Source organism: Micromesistius poutassou (assembly GCF_964030765.1).
Source record: "Micromesistius poutassou genome assembly, contig: SCAFFOLD_5669, whole genome shotgun sequence".
Lineage (NCBI taxonomy): Eukaryota > Metazoa > Chordata > Actinopteri > Gadiformes > Gadidae > Micromesistius > Micromesistius poutassou.
Window position 1 is genome coordinate 136 of NW_028179141.1, and position 14,755 is coordinate 14,890.

Here is a 14,755-nt window from a genome sequence, read left to right on the forward strand (position 1 = left end):
TCAAATGTAAAAGCTTGCTTCAGTTTAGCTTTTTCGTTGTTTTTTTTATTTGCCAAGTCCTTTGGAGGAGAGACCTGCAAGTTCTCATTTACTTTAATTATTCCAGTCGACTTGCCGACTTGGCTCTAATAAACCCTTAGTGCCGTGGCCGTGTAGTTACAACAACACTCCACCAGGGGGCGCTCGGCTCCGGGCCGCGCAGTTACAACAACACTCCACCAGGGGGCGCTCGGCTCCGGGCCGCGCAGTTACAACAACACTCCACCAGGGGGCGCTCGGCTCCGGGCCGTGTAGTTACAACAACACTCCACTAGGGGGCGCTCGGCTCCGGGCCGCGCAGTTACAACAACACTCCACCAGGGGGCGCTCGGCTCAAGGCCGTGTAGTTACAACAACACTCCACCAGGGGGCGCTCGGCTCCGGACCGTGTAGTTACAACAACACTCCACCAGGGGGCGCTCGGCTCCGGGCCGCGCAGTTACAACAACACTCCACCAGGGGGCGCTCGGCTCCGGGCCGTGCAGTTACAACAACACTCCACCAGGGGGCGCTCGGCTCCGGGCCGCGCAGTTACAACAACAACACTCCACCAGGGGGCGCTCGGCTCCGGGCCGCGCAGTTACAACAACAACACTCCACCAGGGGGCGCTCGGCTCCGGGCCGTGCAGTTACAACAACACTCCACCAGGGGGCGCTCGGCTCCGGGCCGCGCAGTTACAACAACACTCCACCAGGGGGCGCTCGGCTCCGGGCCGCGCAGTTACAACAACACTCCACCAGGGGGCGCTTGGCTCCGGGCCGCGCAGTTACAACAACACTCCACCAGGGGGCGCTCGGCTCCGGCTCTGTTGGACTCCGTTAGCTGCGGAGCTTTCAAGCCATTTTCCCCCTCCGCATCGCGACCGTTCACACCTCCCGACATGCGAACTCCAGCGCTCTGACCTGGAACACGAAAGCACGTACGAACTGTAAGTGTCCGTGCTTTCTCGCTATCGCACCCGCACCACTTTATTCCGGCGTGAGCGACGACAAAACCCCCCCCCGGCTGTCTCCTCTCCGCTCCCGCTAGCCATGCTAAAGCTAACGGCTAAGTCGCCTAGCAGGAATGACAGCCCAGCGGAGCTAATGTCAGCTAGCCCCGCTATGCTAACGAGCTGTCAGCGGGGGGGCGGGGGGGGCTGCTGCGTCGGACCACTCCGGGTGGGGGGGGGGGGGGGGTCAACGCGTTACCCCGGGGTGGTGGGGGGGCATCAGGGCTGTTCGTGTGTTTAAACAGAGGGGGGCAAGTCGGCGGCTAACTTGAGCTAACGTCATTAGCCAGGATTAGGTAGGAGGAGAGGATGTCAGTGTCCATGTCTCATGATCAGCTTCCTGTTCGCTGGGGGGCTCACTGTGTGCTGCTGGGTTGTTTGTGGGGGTCGTGTGCGGGGCTCGCTGCATGCGTAGCTACTGCGGGGGGGGGGGGGTGGTGGGGGGGGGGTCTGGGCTGGATTCGCTTCGCTTTGGTCTACCTGTCACACTGGTTTAACGTTGAAAGTACACTGTGTGTGTCAGGCTGGCTTTTGCTCTATGCACCTTACCCTGCTTCTGCTGCTGCTTCTTCTTCCTGCTCCATCGTGTGTGCTTGATGAACATGCATACGTTATGCACGTCTACGTGTGTGTGTGTGTGTGTGTGTGTGTGTGTGTGTGGTTGCACACATTTTTGTATGCACGGTGTATTTATTGACATGCATACATTTCTTTGTACATATGCACACTTTTCTAGTGTGTGTGTGTGCGCACACTCTTTCTATTATTAGTGTGCTTTTGTTTCCCCTCTCCCGTTATTCTGTTGTGTTGTGTGTTTCTCTGTATTGACGGCTTTTTTGGGAGGATTTTGTTTACCTCAAAATTTTTTCAAAGTATGCAAGCGTCTTTCAGCAGAGTCCTTCACACCCAATTCGTGCTCGAGGCATCCTCGACTAAAACACAAAGCTGTACTTCAACAGGGAAAGTGTGCATAGCTACCCTCTGCTTTCTGCCCGTCCTGATCTCACCGCCCCCCCCGGAGACTAACCAAAGTCCTCTCCACCCGCGAACCCGTCCCTGCAGGTGGAGGAGGAGGAGGAGGAGGAGGAGGTGTTGCGTAGTAGCAGCGAGCGGCGGAAACCGCCAGAATGTATTCCGAGTGGCGCTCCCTGCACCTGGTGGTGCAGAGCGACCAGGGCCACCTCAGCGTCCTCCACACCTACCCGGCCGGCGTGGGCATGGAGGTGGCCAACGCCGTGGTGAAGCCCCTGGGCACCGCCGTCAGCCCCGTGGCCACCGAGAACATCCTCAAGACCGATAAGGAGGTGAGCGGCTGGAGGAGGTGGAGGTGGAGGAGGAGGAGGAGGAGGAGGACACCTCCACGGGGAGGAGGGTGTGGGAGGAGAACTGTCCGGACTGTGGCGTGACGTTTGTAATTGTTGTTGATTTGAGGCCGTTTCGATGAAACGTCCTCACGTGTCACCAGATTCACACTCCTCATTCATACTTCGCACTCTTGTCACTACAGACAACTGCGGTTGATGCTACTTGTTGATGCAAATTGTACTTATTGTCAGTGGCTTTGGACAAAAGCGTCTGCTAAATGCCCTAAATGTAAATGATACTTTCTGCTTTATAGTTGGAGGCTCACCGCATATATTCCGTTGGACTTTACAACGACAATAACGCTGACCGAAGGATACAGAGACCCAGAAGCTCTTGGCCGGGAGCCACCTCACCACTAGACGGGCCAGAGATAGGATAGGAGTGTTTTATGAATTTCCTGATTGGGAATAATGAAGTGTTATCCTATCCACGTCTGGTGGTGGTGGTGGTGGTGGTGGTGGTGAGGTTGATCCCTGCCAAGTCGCTCTGGGTCAGAACCTCGGTGTCCGGGTGTGGAGCCACTCTTTGACCGAACCCCTACTTGCTCATTAATAATAATATGTAACAAAAAAAAAAAAAATTTCACGATGAGTTACTTTGGAAAGAAGCATTACTCTGGTGAGGGCCAGCAGAGTAAACAGTTGTCTACATGGGCAGTAGATCACGCTAATTGCGTCCAATCGAAAGTCGAACAGACAGATGGATGCACTTCACCCTTGAATTCCATACAGCGTGTGTTACGATGTAGTCTAAACAACAATTAGACACAACAAAACATCGCATTGTGCAGACTCTTATTGTGTAGTGCAGAGGGCGAGGGCTCTTAACGTGGAGTGACTCCCGGGGGCGGGGGCCTCATGTTATTGTTGTTGTTGTTCCTCCCCTGGCCGTGGTCCCCCCCCCCCCCCCCCAGGTGAAGTGGACCATGGAGGTGCTGTGCTACGGGCTGACGCTGCCCCTGGAGGGGGACACGGTGAAGCTGTGCGTGGACGTGTACACGGACTGGATGATGGCCCTGGTGTCCCCCAGGGACTCCATGCCCCAGCCCGTCGTCAAGGAGCCCAACCTGTACATCCAGACCATCCTCAAGCACCTCTACAACGTCTTCCTGCCCAGGTAACGGAGGCACTGGGGGAGGGGCGTAGGGGGGGGGGGGGCGGGGGGCGCACTGGCATGCTGCTGGGGAGCTGGATGAAGTGGCGGTAGTGGGGCGGCATGCATGTGGGGGCGGCAGTAGCTCAGGAGGTAGAGCTGGTGGTCGGCTTGTAACCGCAAGGTTGCTGGTTCGATTCCCCCGGCTCCTCCTAAGCGGAGTGTCGTGGTGTCCCTGAGTGAGACGCCCTCACCTTGACTGCTCTTGATGAGCTGGCTGTCGCCCTGCGTGGTCGACTCTGCCGTCGGTGTGTGGGTGAATGTCAGTCAACACTGTAAAGCGCTTTGGATGAAAGCCTTTTATAAATGAGGACTGCTTTGGATAAAAGCGCTTTATAAATGAGGACAGTATGCGGCTCAGGAGGCAGAGCGGGTCGGCTGGTCACCAGAAGGTCGCTGGTTCGAGTGCCGAGGTGTCCCTGAGCGAGACGCCTCTCACCCTGACTGCTCCTAATGAGCTGGCTGTCGCCCTCACCCGTCGTTGTGTGTGAATGACTGTGTGCATGAATGGGTGAATGTAATGCAGTATTGTGAAGCGCTTTGAGTGGCCACTGGGTAGAAAGGCGCTGTATAAATGCAGTGCATTCATCAGCAGAGTGCAGGAGCGCTCCGATCCGCAACACTGCAACTGCTACTTTTTAAAACGGCAACTTTGGTTGTTCATCGTCCGTTCATTTTATGATTCTTCTTTCACATGGTCCCTTTCTACCTCGACCAGAGCAGTCGACACTTAAAGGAACGTCTCCTCTGGGATGATTCAACAGCTCCAGTAATCTGAGTGCGTCCCTCTTGTCCGTGTGTGTGTGTGTGTGTGTCCGTGTGTCCGTCCGTCCAGACCAGAACAACACAGCCTGAACCACATCAGGCTGTGTCAGCAGGTCCTGACGGCCGTCCAGAAGCTGGCCCGGGAGTCCGTTTCCATGGTGAGGGAGACCTGGGAGGTGCTGCTGCTCTTCCTGCTGCGCGTCAATGACACCCTGCTGGCCCCGCCCACCACCGGAGGTAAAGCCCCCCCCGGGCGCGCCGCCAATCGCGAGGAGTTCCGACTCTTGAACTGCATTCTTGTTGCGCTGATATGAGCCTGATCTGAGATAAGTTTCTTGGGCTGAAAGGAACCTGAAGGAACAAGAGATTTGTACTCCTGCTCTACCGGTCCACCGGCGTTTAAAGCCCTGGAAGCCCTCAGTCTAATCTAGTCAAGTCAACCTTTATTTACATAGTGCTTTTTGCACAAAGCGACAATAGGATGTGAGTTACAGGCGAACGCGACGCACGAACAAAAAATAGATTCAAACAACAGTTAAACACATCGGGGGCTTCAGAGATACATTTGGGAACACAGCTCCACAAAGTGCTGAGAAGGACCGATCTTTGCTGCGACATTAAAATGTATTCTCTCTATATATCCCCACTGGGTACAGTTGATACAGTTTTAATACTTTAGGAATATTAGGTAGCATCGCCAAAGAAATGACGTCAACCCTATTCCCCGAGTGACTGCCTCCTTGCCAAGGAGCTTTTCCTCGGTCTTCAGAGAATCCAACTCCTGCCGTGCTTTTCCCCTGTGCGGACGCTCTCGACAAACACTCATTCCCAAACAACAATTCATCCTGAAACAAGAGCAGTCAAAGAATTCGTGCAATTGGAACTTCTATGAAATTAAAAACTAAAGAAATACGTATATTTTGTTTTGTTTTAGATCTATTTTCTTTTGGTTGACGTAGTTAAGGCGGCCCCGGCGTGTGTTGCCTCGGCGACCGTCTGAGCTGTAAAGAGCTGTGGGGGGAAAACCCTGAGTTGGTCCAGTGCCCACCCAGTACCCACCCAGTCCCCACCCAGTACCCACCCAGTATGATCCGCCAGTATGAACTCCCTCCCCATCCGCAGTGACATCCGTCTTCTCCACCCAACAGCCAGAGACGCCCTCGGCGCTAGAACGATAGAACGATAGAACGCTAGAAGGCTAGAACGATAGAACGATAGAACGCTAGAACGCTAGAACGATAGAACGCTAGAACGCTAGAACGCTAGAACGATAGAACGCTAGAACGATGCGACGCTCACGCATCGTGACGTCACCCGACCTCGTACCACCGACCGAGTGTGCATGACTCTAACGTTGCCACCTCCCCCCCCCTCCTCCCCCTCCCTCCCCCCCCCACCCTGTCTCCCCCCCCCCCCCGCGGCGGCGGCGGCGACGGCGCGGCGCTCCACCCCAAGTGGGCGTGGCGGAGAAGCTGGCGGAGAAGCTGATGGCGGTGCTGCTGGAGGTGTGGCTGCTGGCCTGCGCCCGCTGCTTCCCCACGCCGCCCTACTGGAAGACGGCCCGCGAGATGCTGGTCAACTGGAGACACCACCCGCCGGTGGTGGAGCAGTGGAGCCGCGTGGCGTGCGCCCTGACCTCCAGGTGAGGGTAGCGGTGGCGGCGGCGGTGGAGGGGGGGGTGGTGGTGGTGGTGGTGGTGGTGGTGGTGATGATGGTGGTGGTGGTGATTGTGAGGGTGGTGAAGCTGGTAGTGATGTGGATGGTGGTCATGTGGATGGTGGTGGTAGTGATTGTGAGGGTGGTGGTGGTGATTGTGAGGGTGGTGATGATGATGGTGGTGGTGGTGATGCTAATATTGGTGATGATGATGTGGATGGTGTTGGAGGTGATTGTGATGGTGGTGATGATGATGATGATGTGGATGGTGGTGGTGATTGTGGGGGTGGTGGTGGTGATGATGATGATGATGTGGATGGTGGTGGTGATTGTGGGGGTGGTGGTGGTGATGATGATGATGATGATGTGGATGGTGGTGGTGATTGTGGGGGTGGTGATGATGATGATGATGATGATGATATGGATGGTGGTGGTGATTGTGGTGGTGATGCTAATATTGGTGACGATGACAGACTGATTACTTGTGTTGCTGAACTCAACACTCCCCTGTCAGTTTGTTACATCTCTTTAGCAGACACTCTTAAGGCATTCAACAATGAAGATATTCTCCAAAAAGAGTCATTGAAGTGCATACAAATTCACAAAATAAGCAAAGCAACCATTCTCAAGTGCTACGATCTAAACTCAGGAGAGCTCGTGACAGACAGACGGAGATGAATACAGGGAATACATTCGGTACATACTCACTTTGAATAGATTCAGAACAGGGAAGTAGGCCAATATATACTTCTGCTTTGAACAGCTGCCGTTGCGTCTCCTTTGCGGTCGACGACCGGTAGAACGGAGCTCGCCGTAGCAGCGGTTCTCGTGGTTCTCCTCTGGTGACGGTGGTCTGTGGTGTGGGTTCTCCTAGGCTGCTGCGGTTCACCCACGGCCCCTCCTTCCCGCCCTTCAAAGTCCCCGACGAGGACGCCAGCCTGATCCCCGCCGAGATGGACAACGACTGCGTGGCTCAGACCTGGTACCGCTTCCTGCACATGCTCAGGTACGAGCACGCCCCTCGCCCTCGCCGTGACCCCTGACCCCTGACCCCTGACCCCGTCTGTCCACGTCTGAGAAGATGTGGCCCCCTCAGGGTCACAGTATCTTCGTGACCCCTGACCCCATGTCCACGTCTGAGAAGATGTGGCCCCCTCAGGGTCACAGTATCTTCGTGACCCCTGACCCCATGTCCACGTCTGAGAAGATGTGGCCCCCTCAGGGTCACAGTATCTTCGTGACCCCTGACCCCATGTCCACGTCTGAGAAGATGTGGCCCCCTCAGGGTCACAGTATCTTCTTGACCCCTGACCTCATCAGGGCTGTCAGAATTGCTCAAAAATTACGTTAGAATATTCCCTCTAAAAAAAAACCCACATATATTCGAACTATTCGAATATCTATATTTGCACGTTATGTCAATGACGCGCATTACGTCAATAACAGGAAGACTAATACAACGAGACATAACTACTTATATAGGTAGTTTATTTAAGTTTAAACATATTTGACAACATATTACCTACACAAAAGTAAGTAAATGAACTAATGGCCAAGACCGCAGACCTCGCTCTCACTCGCTCTCTTTTTCTCTCTCTCTCTCTCTCTCTCTCTCTCTCTCTCTCGCTCCCCCTCACTCTCTCTGCACATACTGCTTTAAATGAACAACAACATTAAACAAATGCTGAGTGCTGATCAAGAGTTTTGTGCGAGCAATTTGAGGTCCCGACTCAGCAATTTAAGGTCCCAAATATGGCAGGCTTCATTCAGTGATTTACATAAACACACACCGGGCTGCCGCGGGTGTGTGTGTGTGTGTGTTTTTCCACATTTGAATATAAATTTTCACCTTCGAATGTCTGTTTTTAAAAACTATTTGAAGATATATTAGAATATTTGAATAATATTCGTTGACAGCCCTAGACCTCATAGGGGTCACAGGATCTTCGTGACCCCTGACCCCATGTTCACAGAGTCAGAGAAGCGGTGCGTGTTTGTGTGTCTGCTTCCACACACGGCGTTGGGACCCTGTCAACATCCACGTCTCGGCGATTTCGTGCAAATCGCACCACGCCGAGTGATTGACAGTCGTGTTGGCACCTGGCTCTGAGTCACTAGGCGGTGTGTTTGTACACGTTAACCTTTTTTTAAAAGCGGTCGCTTCTCCTGCGACCCGCAGTCAGTCGGGTCTTGTCTGCAGAGCCGTGTGACATGTGAGCTGGTAGAGCCCCGTTACAGAGCTGCATTCACCGGCAGACGTGATGCAAATGTATGGAAATGAGTCAGAAACGTCCCAATAGTTGGTGGCTAACGCACCCTTCAGGGGGGGTGGCTGCTGCGTGTTCAACGTGATGTTGGATCCGGCACTGCAAGTCAACGTCAAAGTCCACTTTATTGTCAATTTCAAATTATGTTCCAGACATACAGAGGTATCGAAATTGCGTTTTATCTCCGACCCGCGGTGCGGTAAGAACAAAAGGATGAAATTAGGTCAAATAAGATAAAGTAATATTTACAATAACGGAACTCAAAGGAGGCGAACGCGCACACACAGGATGCATTCCCTCCGTGTTCATTTGCATCCCGCGGCCCAGCTGTCCCAGGATGCACCTGGGCTGAACTGAAATCGCCCGGGGCGAGAAAACACAATATCGCCATAACTCCCAACGAGGAGTCAAAATCCCCCCCCCCTGAAAACACCCGCCGCCCAGATAAACGAACAAACAAGCAAACACGCCCACGCGCTCGCCCCTCACGCTTTGCATGATGTGTCTCCATAGCAACCCGGTGGACCTGAGCAACCCGGCCATCGTGAGCACCACGCCCAAGTTCCAGGAGCAGTTCCTGAGCTCCAGCGGCATCCCGCACGAGGTGGTGCTGCTGCCCTGCCTCAAGCAGCTGCCCCAGATCTTCTTCAGGGCCATGCGGGGGGTCAGCCGGCTGGTCGACGCCTTCCTGGGTAAGAAGGGGGGGGGGCCGCGGCGTTCATCAGGAGACGGACCAGGGGTAGTGTTTAAGAGACGGTACCGGGGGATGTAGCGTTCGAGAGATGGACCAGAGGTCGTGTGTCTTATTGTTGAAGAGACAGGATACTGGTGGATGTAGCGTTCGAGAGACGGACCAGGGGTTGTGTTTAAGAGATGATACTGGTGGGTTTAGGGCAGCGTTCAAGAGATAGTCAAGGGGTTGTGTTTAAGAGATGATACTGGTGGATGTAGCGTTCGAGAGACGGACCAGGGGTTGTGTTTCAAGAGACAGTACTGGGGGGGGATGTAGAGAAGCGTTCAGGAAGACGGACAACATGTAGTGTTTAAGAGACGGGACACTGGTGGATGTAGCGTTCAGGAGACCTTTCACAGATGGTTATAGAGAAGCGTTCCAGAGACGGGTTGGGATAGGGGTTTGCTTTGAACATCGGTTGCAGAGTAGCGTTCAATAGACTTAACAGACTTATAACTGATCTGTAGTGCTGCAACAGGTAGCGTTCAATAGACTAACAGACCTATAACTGATCTGTAGTGCTGCAACAGGTAGCGTTCAATAGACTAACAGACCTATAACTGATCTGTAGTGCTGCAACAGATGGCGTTCAATAGAGAGACCTCTCTCGGGGTTGTTAGCCAACAGGAAGTGTCCTGTTGGCTAACAAGCGGGTTGTCGAATAGCGTAACAGTTGGAGTAACGGGTGGAGTAACAGGTGGATTTAGAGTAGTGTTCAAGAGACGGCTTGGTTGGACCGTAGTAACAGCGGTCAACAGGCGTAGCGTAGTATGTTTCCTTTGTACATCTAAAATAAAATCGATTTATGTTAAACGGCTTTAATTTAAAGGTATTTATGCAGACGACTGTGGGACACGACGGGCAGCCCCTTCCTGTCTACTCATGGCCGGGCTTCAAAGGATGATTTACTGTGCTGTTAAACTTGACCCTGGTCTCGTGGCCAGCATCTAGAATATTCCGTAGAGCTCCAGGTCATTTTTGAGGGCTTGAGTGAGACGATACCTTTTTCCAATGTTGCGTATTCATTTCTCTAAATTACAAAAATATTTGTTACAAATACATCTTACTAAATATACCCCCATGATAGTTCAATACTCACTTTGGTGAGTACGAAAGTATGCACAAATCAACCGCTGTGCTTGTGAGGACTGAAGCGGTCCCCAGCTCCAGCAGAACCGTCAGGAGTGGGCTCTGGCCGGTGCATGTGTTGAGTGTTCCCTGCTTGTAACGCGGTAGCATGTTGGCGTGTACTTCTCTCCCTGACCTCTAGGTGTCTCTGTTGAGCACAGAGAGCTGAGCAAGAGAGCGAGCTCTTTCAGTCCCGGCCCTCCTCATGGTATTAAAAAAACAACGTCCGCACATTTTGATATGCAAACGTGACTCTGGGTGACACAGTGGTGATGATGATGATGATGATGATGGTGGTGAATGAGTGAATGGATGAATCTTTTGTGCTTCAACCATGTCGACTTGTATTTTCGCCAACGAGGTGATACATCGACAGCACAAAATATGCGTATATCCATCGAATCAGGATGGATCAATAACAGGGATCAAAATCGGACTATCGGAGATCTTTGGGGAAGGTGTGTGATTTGTATTAACGGGATTAACTAACCTTAATACTGTAAAAAAATACCAAAACATTAATTTAACCCAAAGCATTAAGTTCCAAATGCACAATCTCCGAAAGATTATTAACCAAGAATGATTTAGCTTATATACATTTGACTCTGCTCACTTATCCCAAACATTTTTCTGTGTGTGTGCAAAAACAGGTACAAAGGTACAACAAGGTAAAATACAACATGCATTAAAAACGGAAACCATCATTCCTCCAACAACAAACAAACGCGTACCTTTCCTGACACCTGTCCCCCCCCCCCCCCCCCATCTCCACCGCAGGTATCTCCCGGCCGCGGGCGGACAGCGCCCCACCCACCCCCGTCAACAGACTGAGCATGTCTCCGCCCCCCTCGGTCAACAACACCACCCCCCCGCACAGCCGCAAGCAGCGGCACACGGCCGTCACCAAGACGACCAGCAAGAGCTCCTCCAGCGTAGGTCGCCCTTCTTGTCGCCGTGTGTGTTTTGTGTAGCGTTGGGGGGCCGGGGGGGCCGAGGGCCCTGTGATCAGAGGCCGTTGACAGGTGGTGGACTCTGGTGGACGACGGCAGGGCGGGGGGCCAGGTCACAAGGGTGAAAAGGTCGTTCTTTATGCATGGAGGACATGGAAGTAAGTGGCCGTCTAGTGGTGGGAGAAAGGGTGTTGTTGATTGTGACCTTGGTGGTGGTGGTGGTGGTGGTGCAGTGCTGGTGTGTGTGTGTGTGTGTGTGTGTGTGTGTGTGTGTGTGTGTGTGTGTGTGTGTGTGTGTGTGTGTGTGTGTGTGTGTGTGTGTGTGTGTGAGTTCGGGAGTTTACTTGGACTTTTCTACGTCCTCCAGCTGATATGACATGACGGATGTACGGAATAAATGAGGAAAACATGTTGGGTGGGAGATGGGTTTCATGTTACAGTCAGACGTCGTGTTTACACAACGAGCCTCCGTGTGGCCGGTCAGACCAGACGTGAAGGTCGTTCTGAGCTCTCTAATGAACCAGGGCGACAGGAACACCTGGCTCGCTCGCGTGTCACGTCAGGCTCATAGAGTTTTACCAGCCTTGAAGTCAGTCCAGGTTCCATCGCAACGGGGGACAAACCAAAGTAACTTTATTAGTACTCTACCACAACAACCCTGGAACAGCCCATAGTGTTGTGTGTCCGTCGCCTCGGTTACAACGGGGAATATATCAAAGTGCCAGAGTAAATCAACCAAGCTTAAAGGTGGCCATGACGTGTCACCAGGTGTGGAGTGTGATTGGCCGTCACAAGCCGTTTTGGGGAAATCTGCCCCTTATGACATCACAGGTGGTCGTGTCCACCCAGATGTGTGACGGATCAGATGAGCAGCGTTTGCTACGGTCCAACTGGGTACTGGGCTGGTCCACTGATCTATCCCAGCACCACGTCTAGGTGGACACGCCCACCTGTGATGTCATGAGGGAAAAAAACGGCTTGTAGTGGCCAATCACACTCCACACCTGGTGGCATGTCGTCACAGGACCTTTAACACACACAGCAGCCTACTGCTCATCTCCATACTGACTAGGGCTGTGCAATTAATCGAATTTTGATCACGACTTCGATTCTTGGGTCAAACGATCTCCAAATTAATAAAATCGAGTTGGAACGATTCTTTTGAAGAAAAAAATATATATATATCTATTTTTTTTCAAGTTCAAGACAAGTTAAATGCATTTTATTTTAGAATTGTGATTTCAATCTTGACCAAAAAAATCGTGATTCTCATTTTTTCCAAAATCGAGCAGCCCTAATACTGACCCTCCCCTGTCTCCCCCCCCCCCCGTCTCTCTCCCCCCCCCGTCTCTCTCCCCCACCCCTCCCTCCCCGTCTCTCTCTCCCCCCCCCCTCCTCCCCCACCCCTCCCTCCCCCCTCTCAGGCCAGCGGGAGCCAACCAACCAAAGCTTCCCAGCAGCAGCAGCAGCAGCAGCAGCAGTCGTCGCCCACGCTGCTGTCCAGCCCCAACCAGAGCAGCTGGGAGTCGCGCCCTCTGCCGGCGCCCGCCCGGCCCAAGGTCAACAGCATCCTCAACCTGTTCGGCCAGTGGCTGTTTGACGCCGCGCTGGTGCACTGCAAGCTGCACAGCGGCATGAGTCGCGACCCCAGCATGACCGGTAAGGCCGCACCCCCCAGCTAGTGCCCCGGGCTAGCCACCCCCCCCCCCCCACCCCAACCCAGCCCCAACCCCCCCCGCCCCCCCACGCCCCCCGCCACACCCCCCCCGCCGCCCCCCCCCCCCCCCCCCCCCCTCCGCGCGCCGTAGCTTAGCACTGCCTCGGAAAGGGAGGATGAAACCAGCGCCGTGCTGTGCAGTCCCGTCAATCAGGCCGGTTACCATGGCGATCTGTGCCGCACCAGCCCCGCCCACACCCCCACCACCACCCCCCCCCCCCCCCCCCCACCACCCTCTTCTCGAAGTCGAGACCGCTTTCCGTTTTTTTTTTTTTTTTTAGAGGTTCCCTATTTGACCACCAGCCTCCCTCTCTGGAGTTCCAGTGCAGGGACTCGCCCGCTGGGACCAGTCTACCCAGTGGGCTCTGGACCCTACCACCTGGGATGTCACCAGAGGGGGGCGATGTTATTCAGACGGACCCTTGTCGACTCGTCAGCAGCACAGCCGGTGGTTAACGAGGGAGCCGCTTTAATTGGGGGGCGCACCACGTTCCGCGTCAAAATGTTTGTCTGACCGTTCGTCATCGAGTGGTGCGGACAGATTAGAGTCTACTTTTAATTGTGTAGCCCTGCGTCACAGTCCGTCTCAGAGGGCCTATCAGGCCGTCTCTTTATGACTCTGCATTTAAATCATTTAAGCCGTTTCTCAGTACCAAGTACGCGGACTACGTTCTCGCGGACTTGGAAGTACGTACTTGGCAAGTCCGGACTTTCAAGTACAGACTTCCGAGAACGCGAGTACGCACCTGCAATTGGAACGGCCTCATCGAGAACGCATCGAGAACACACACGGGTTTTTACGACAGTACTCGTGTACTTGGAATTGGAACAGTGCTTGGGGCTACCACTGATGACGTTTACCGAGAACGCAAGTACACGAGAACGCGGTCCTCTGAGAGGTGAACCTTTCAGAGAACCACCTGGTGTCTTTTCAGCGGTAGCTCCCTCCCCCTCTCCTCTCCTCACCACCTCCACCTCCACCTCCGTCAGCCTCACGGAGAGGCTGCGGCTGGTCCCCTGCCGGTTTCATCCTCCCTTACCTTAGGTTGTCACGGCGATGTCAGCTGTCTGTTGTGTGTTGCATGGAGGGGGGAGGGGAGGGGAGGGGGGGGGGGGGGGACGACGACTTCATCGTGGGTCACCACGGGTGGGTCACCACGGGTGTCCGTGGATCTGTGTGTCGGTCCTGTCCGTCTGTCTTTCCCTTCTGTTCAGCGTCTCCTTTTAACTGTTGTTATGGTTGGGCCTTTGGTTTTGGTTCCTCGGTTTCTTCTTTACCTTGTGTTGTGTGAGTGGGGGCGGGGGCGGGGTGGGGGGGTGGGGGGGGTCCCCATTTAAACACCATCAATCCAAACTGTCCCGCCCGTTAGCCCAGATGAGACCGCCGGTCCAGAGGACATGTATCCCATAATACTCACTACAGTGTGTGTACACACACTTGTTGTAATCTCTTTACTCTTTATATATAATCTCTTTACTCTTACTTTTTACTGTACGAGCATCTCAATTGTCCTTGTCAACCAAGACCGTAGTAAACATTCGAACGTTAAGTATGTTTTGATCTGAGTTTCACTCAGACATTTTTATTTTATAATGCTGCTTTGGGTAAATGATTCCCAGTTAGACCTGCTATATTTTTATTTAGTTATTTATTATTTTATTTATCGTTCTGGATATTTGTTACCCTAGTGCTTAGTTTTTAAACTTAAATAAAATGAAACATTGTTTCTACAGGAAAAGCACACAGACACAACACATGAGTACTCTTCAGGTGGTATTGACGAGAAAAGGGATTGGGCGTAGAGGATGGGCCGTCTTCCTGTGTCTCTAGTTCTGGACATCCGGACTGTTTGCATGCATGTGTCTGATTGGTGTTCAGTGGAGGGTCAAAGGTCATCCATTGAGGAGAACTAAAGAACAACAAATGAACACAATTCATCACTGACATGAATTGACGCCCAAAATATTGGCTCTGCTTTGATTTTCTGTCT

At 53.2% G+C, this 14,755-nt stretch overlaps 1 protein-coding gene across 1 annotated transcript; it reads left to right on the forward strand.

The window, feature by feature from the left end:
• Window positions 1-876: 876 nt before the first annotated feature.
• LOC311373083 (ral GTPase-activating protein subunit beta-like) lies at window positions 877-12,729 on the forward strand (the record flags this gene model as incomplete). The annotated part of the gene is made up of 9 exons (XM_084489931.1): window positions 877-968; window positions 2,094-2,335; window positions 3,310-3,512; window positions 4,384-4,550; window positions 5,769-5,955; window positions 6,844-6,975; window positions 8,750-8,928; window positions 10,875-11,029; window positions 12,472-12,729. The coding sequence occupies exons 2-9, from the start codon at window positions 2,159-2,161 to the stop codon at window positions 12,727-12,729; spliced, it is 1,458 nt and encodes a 485-aa protein (XP_084346057.1). The 5' UTR covers window positions 877-968; window positions 2,094-2,158.
• Window positions 12,730-14,755: the final 2,026 nt, after the last annotated feature.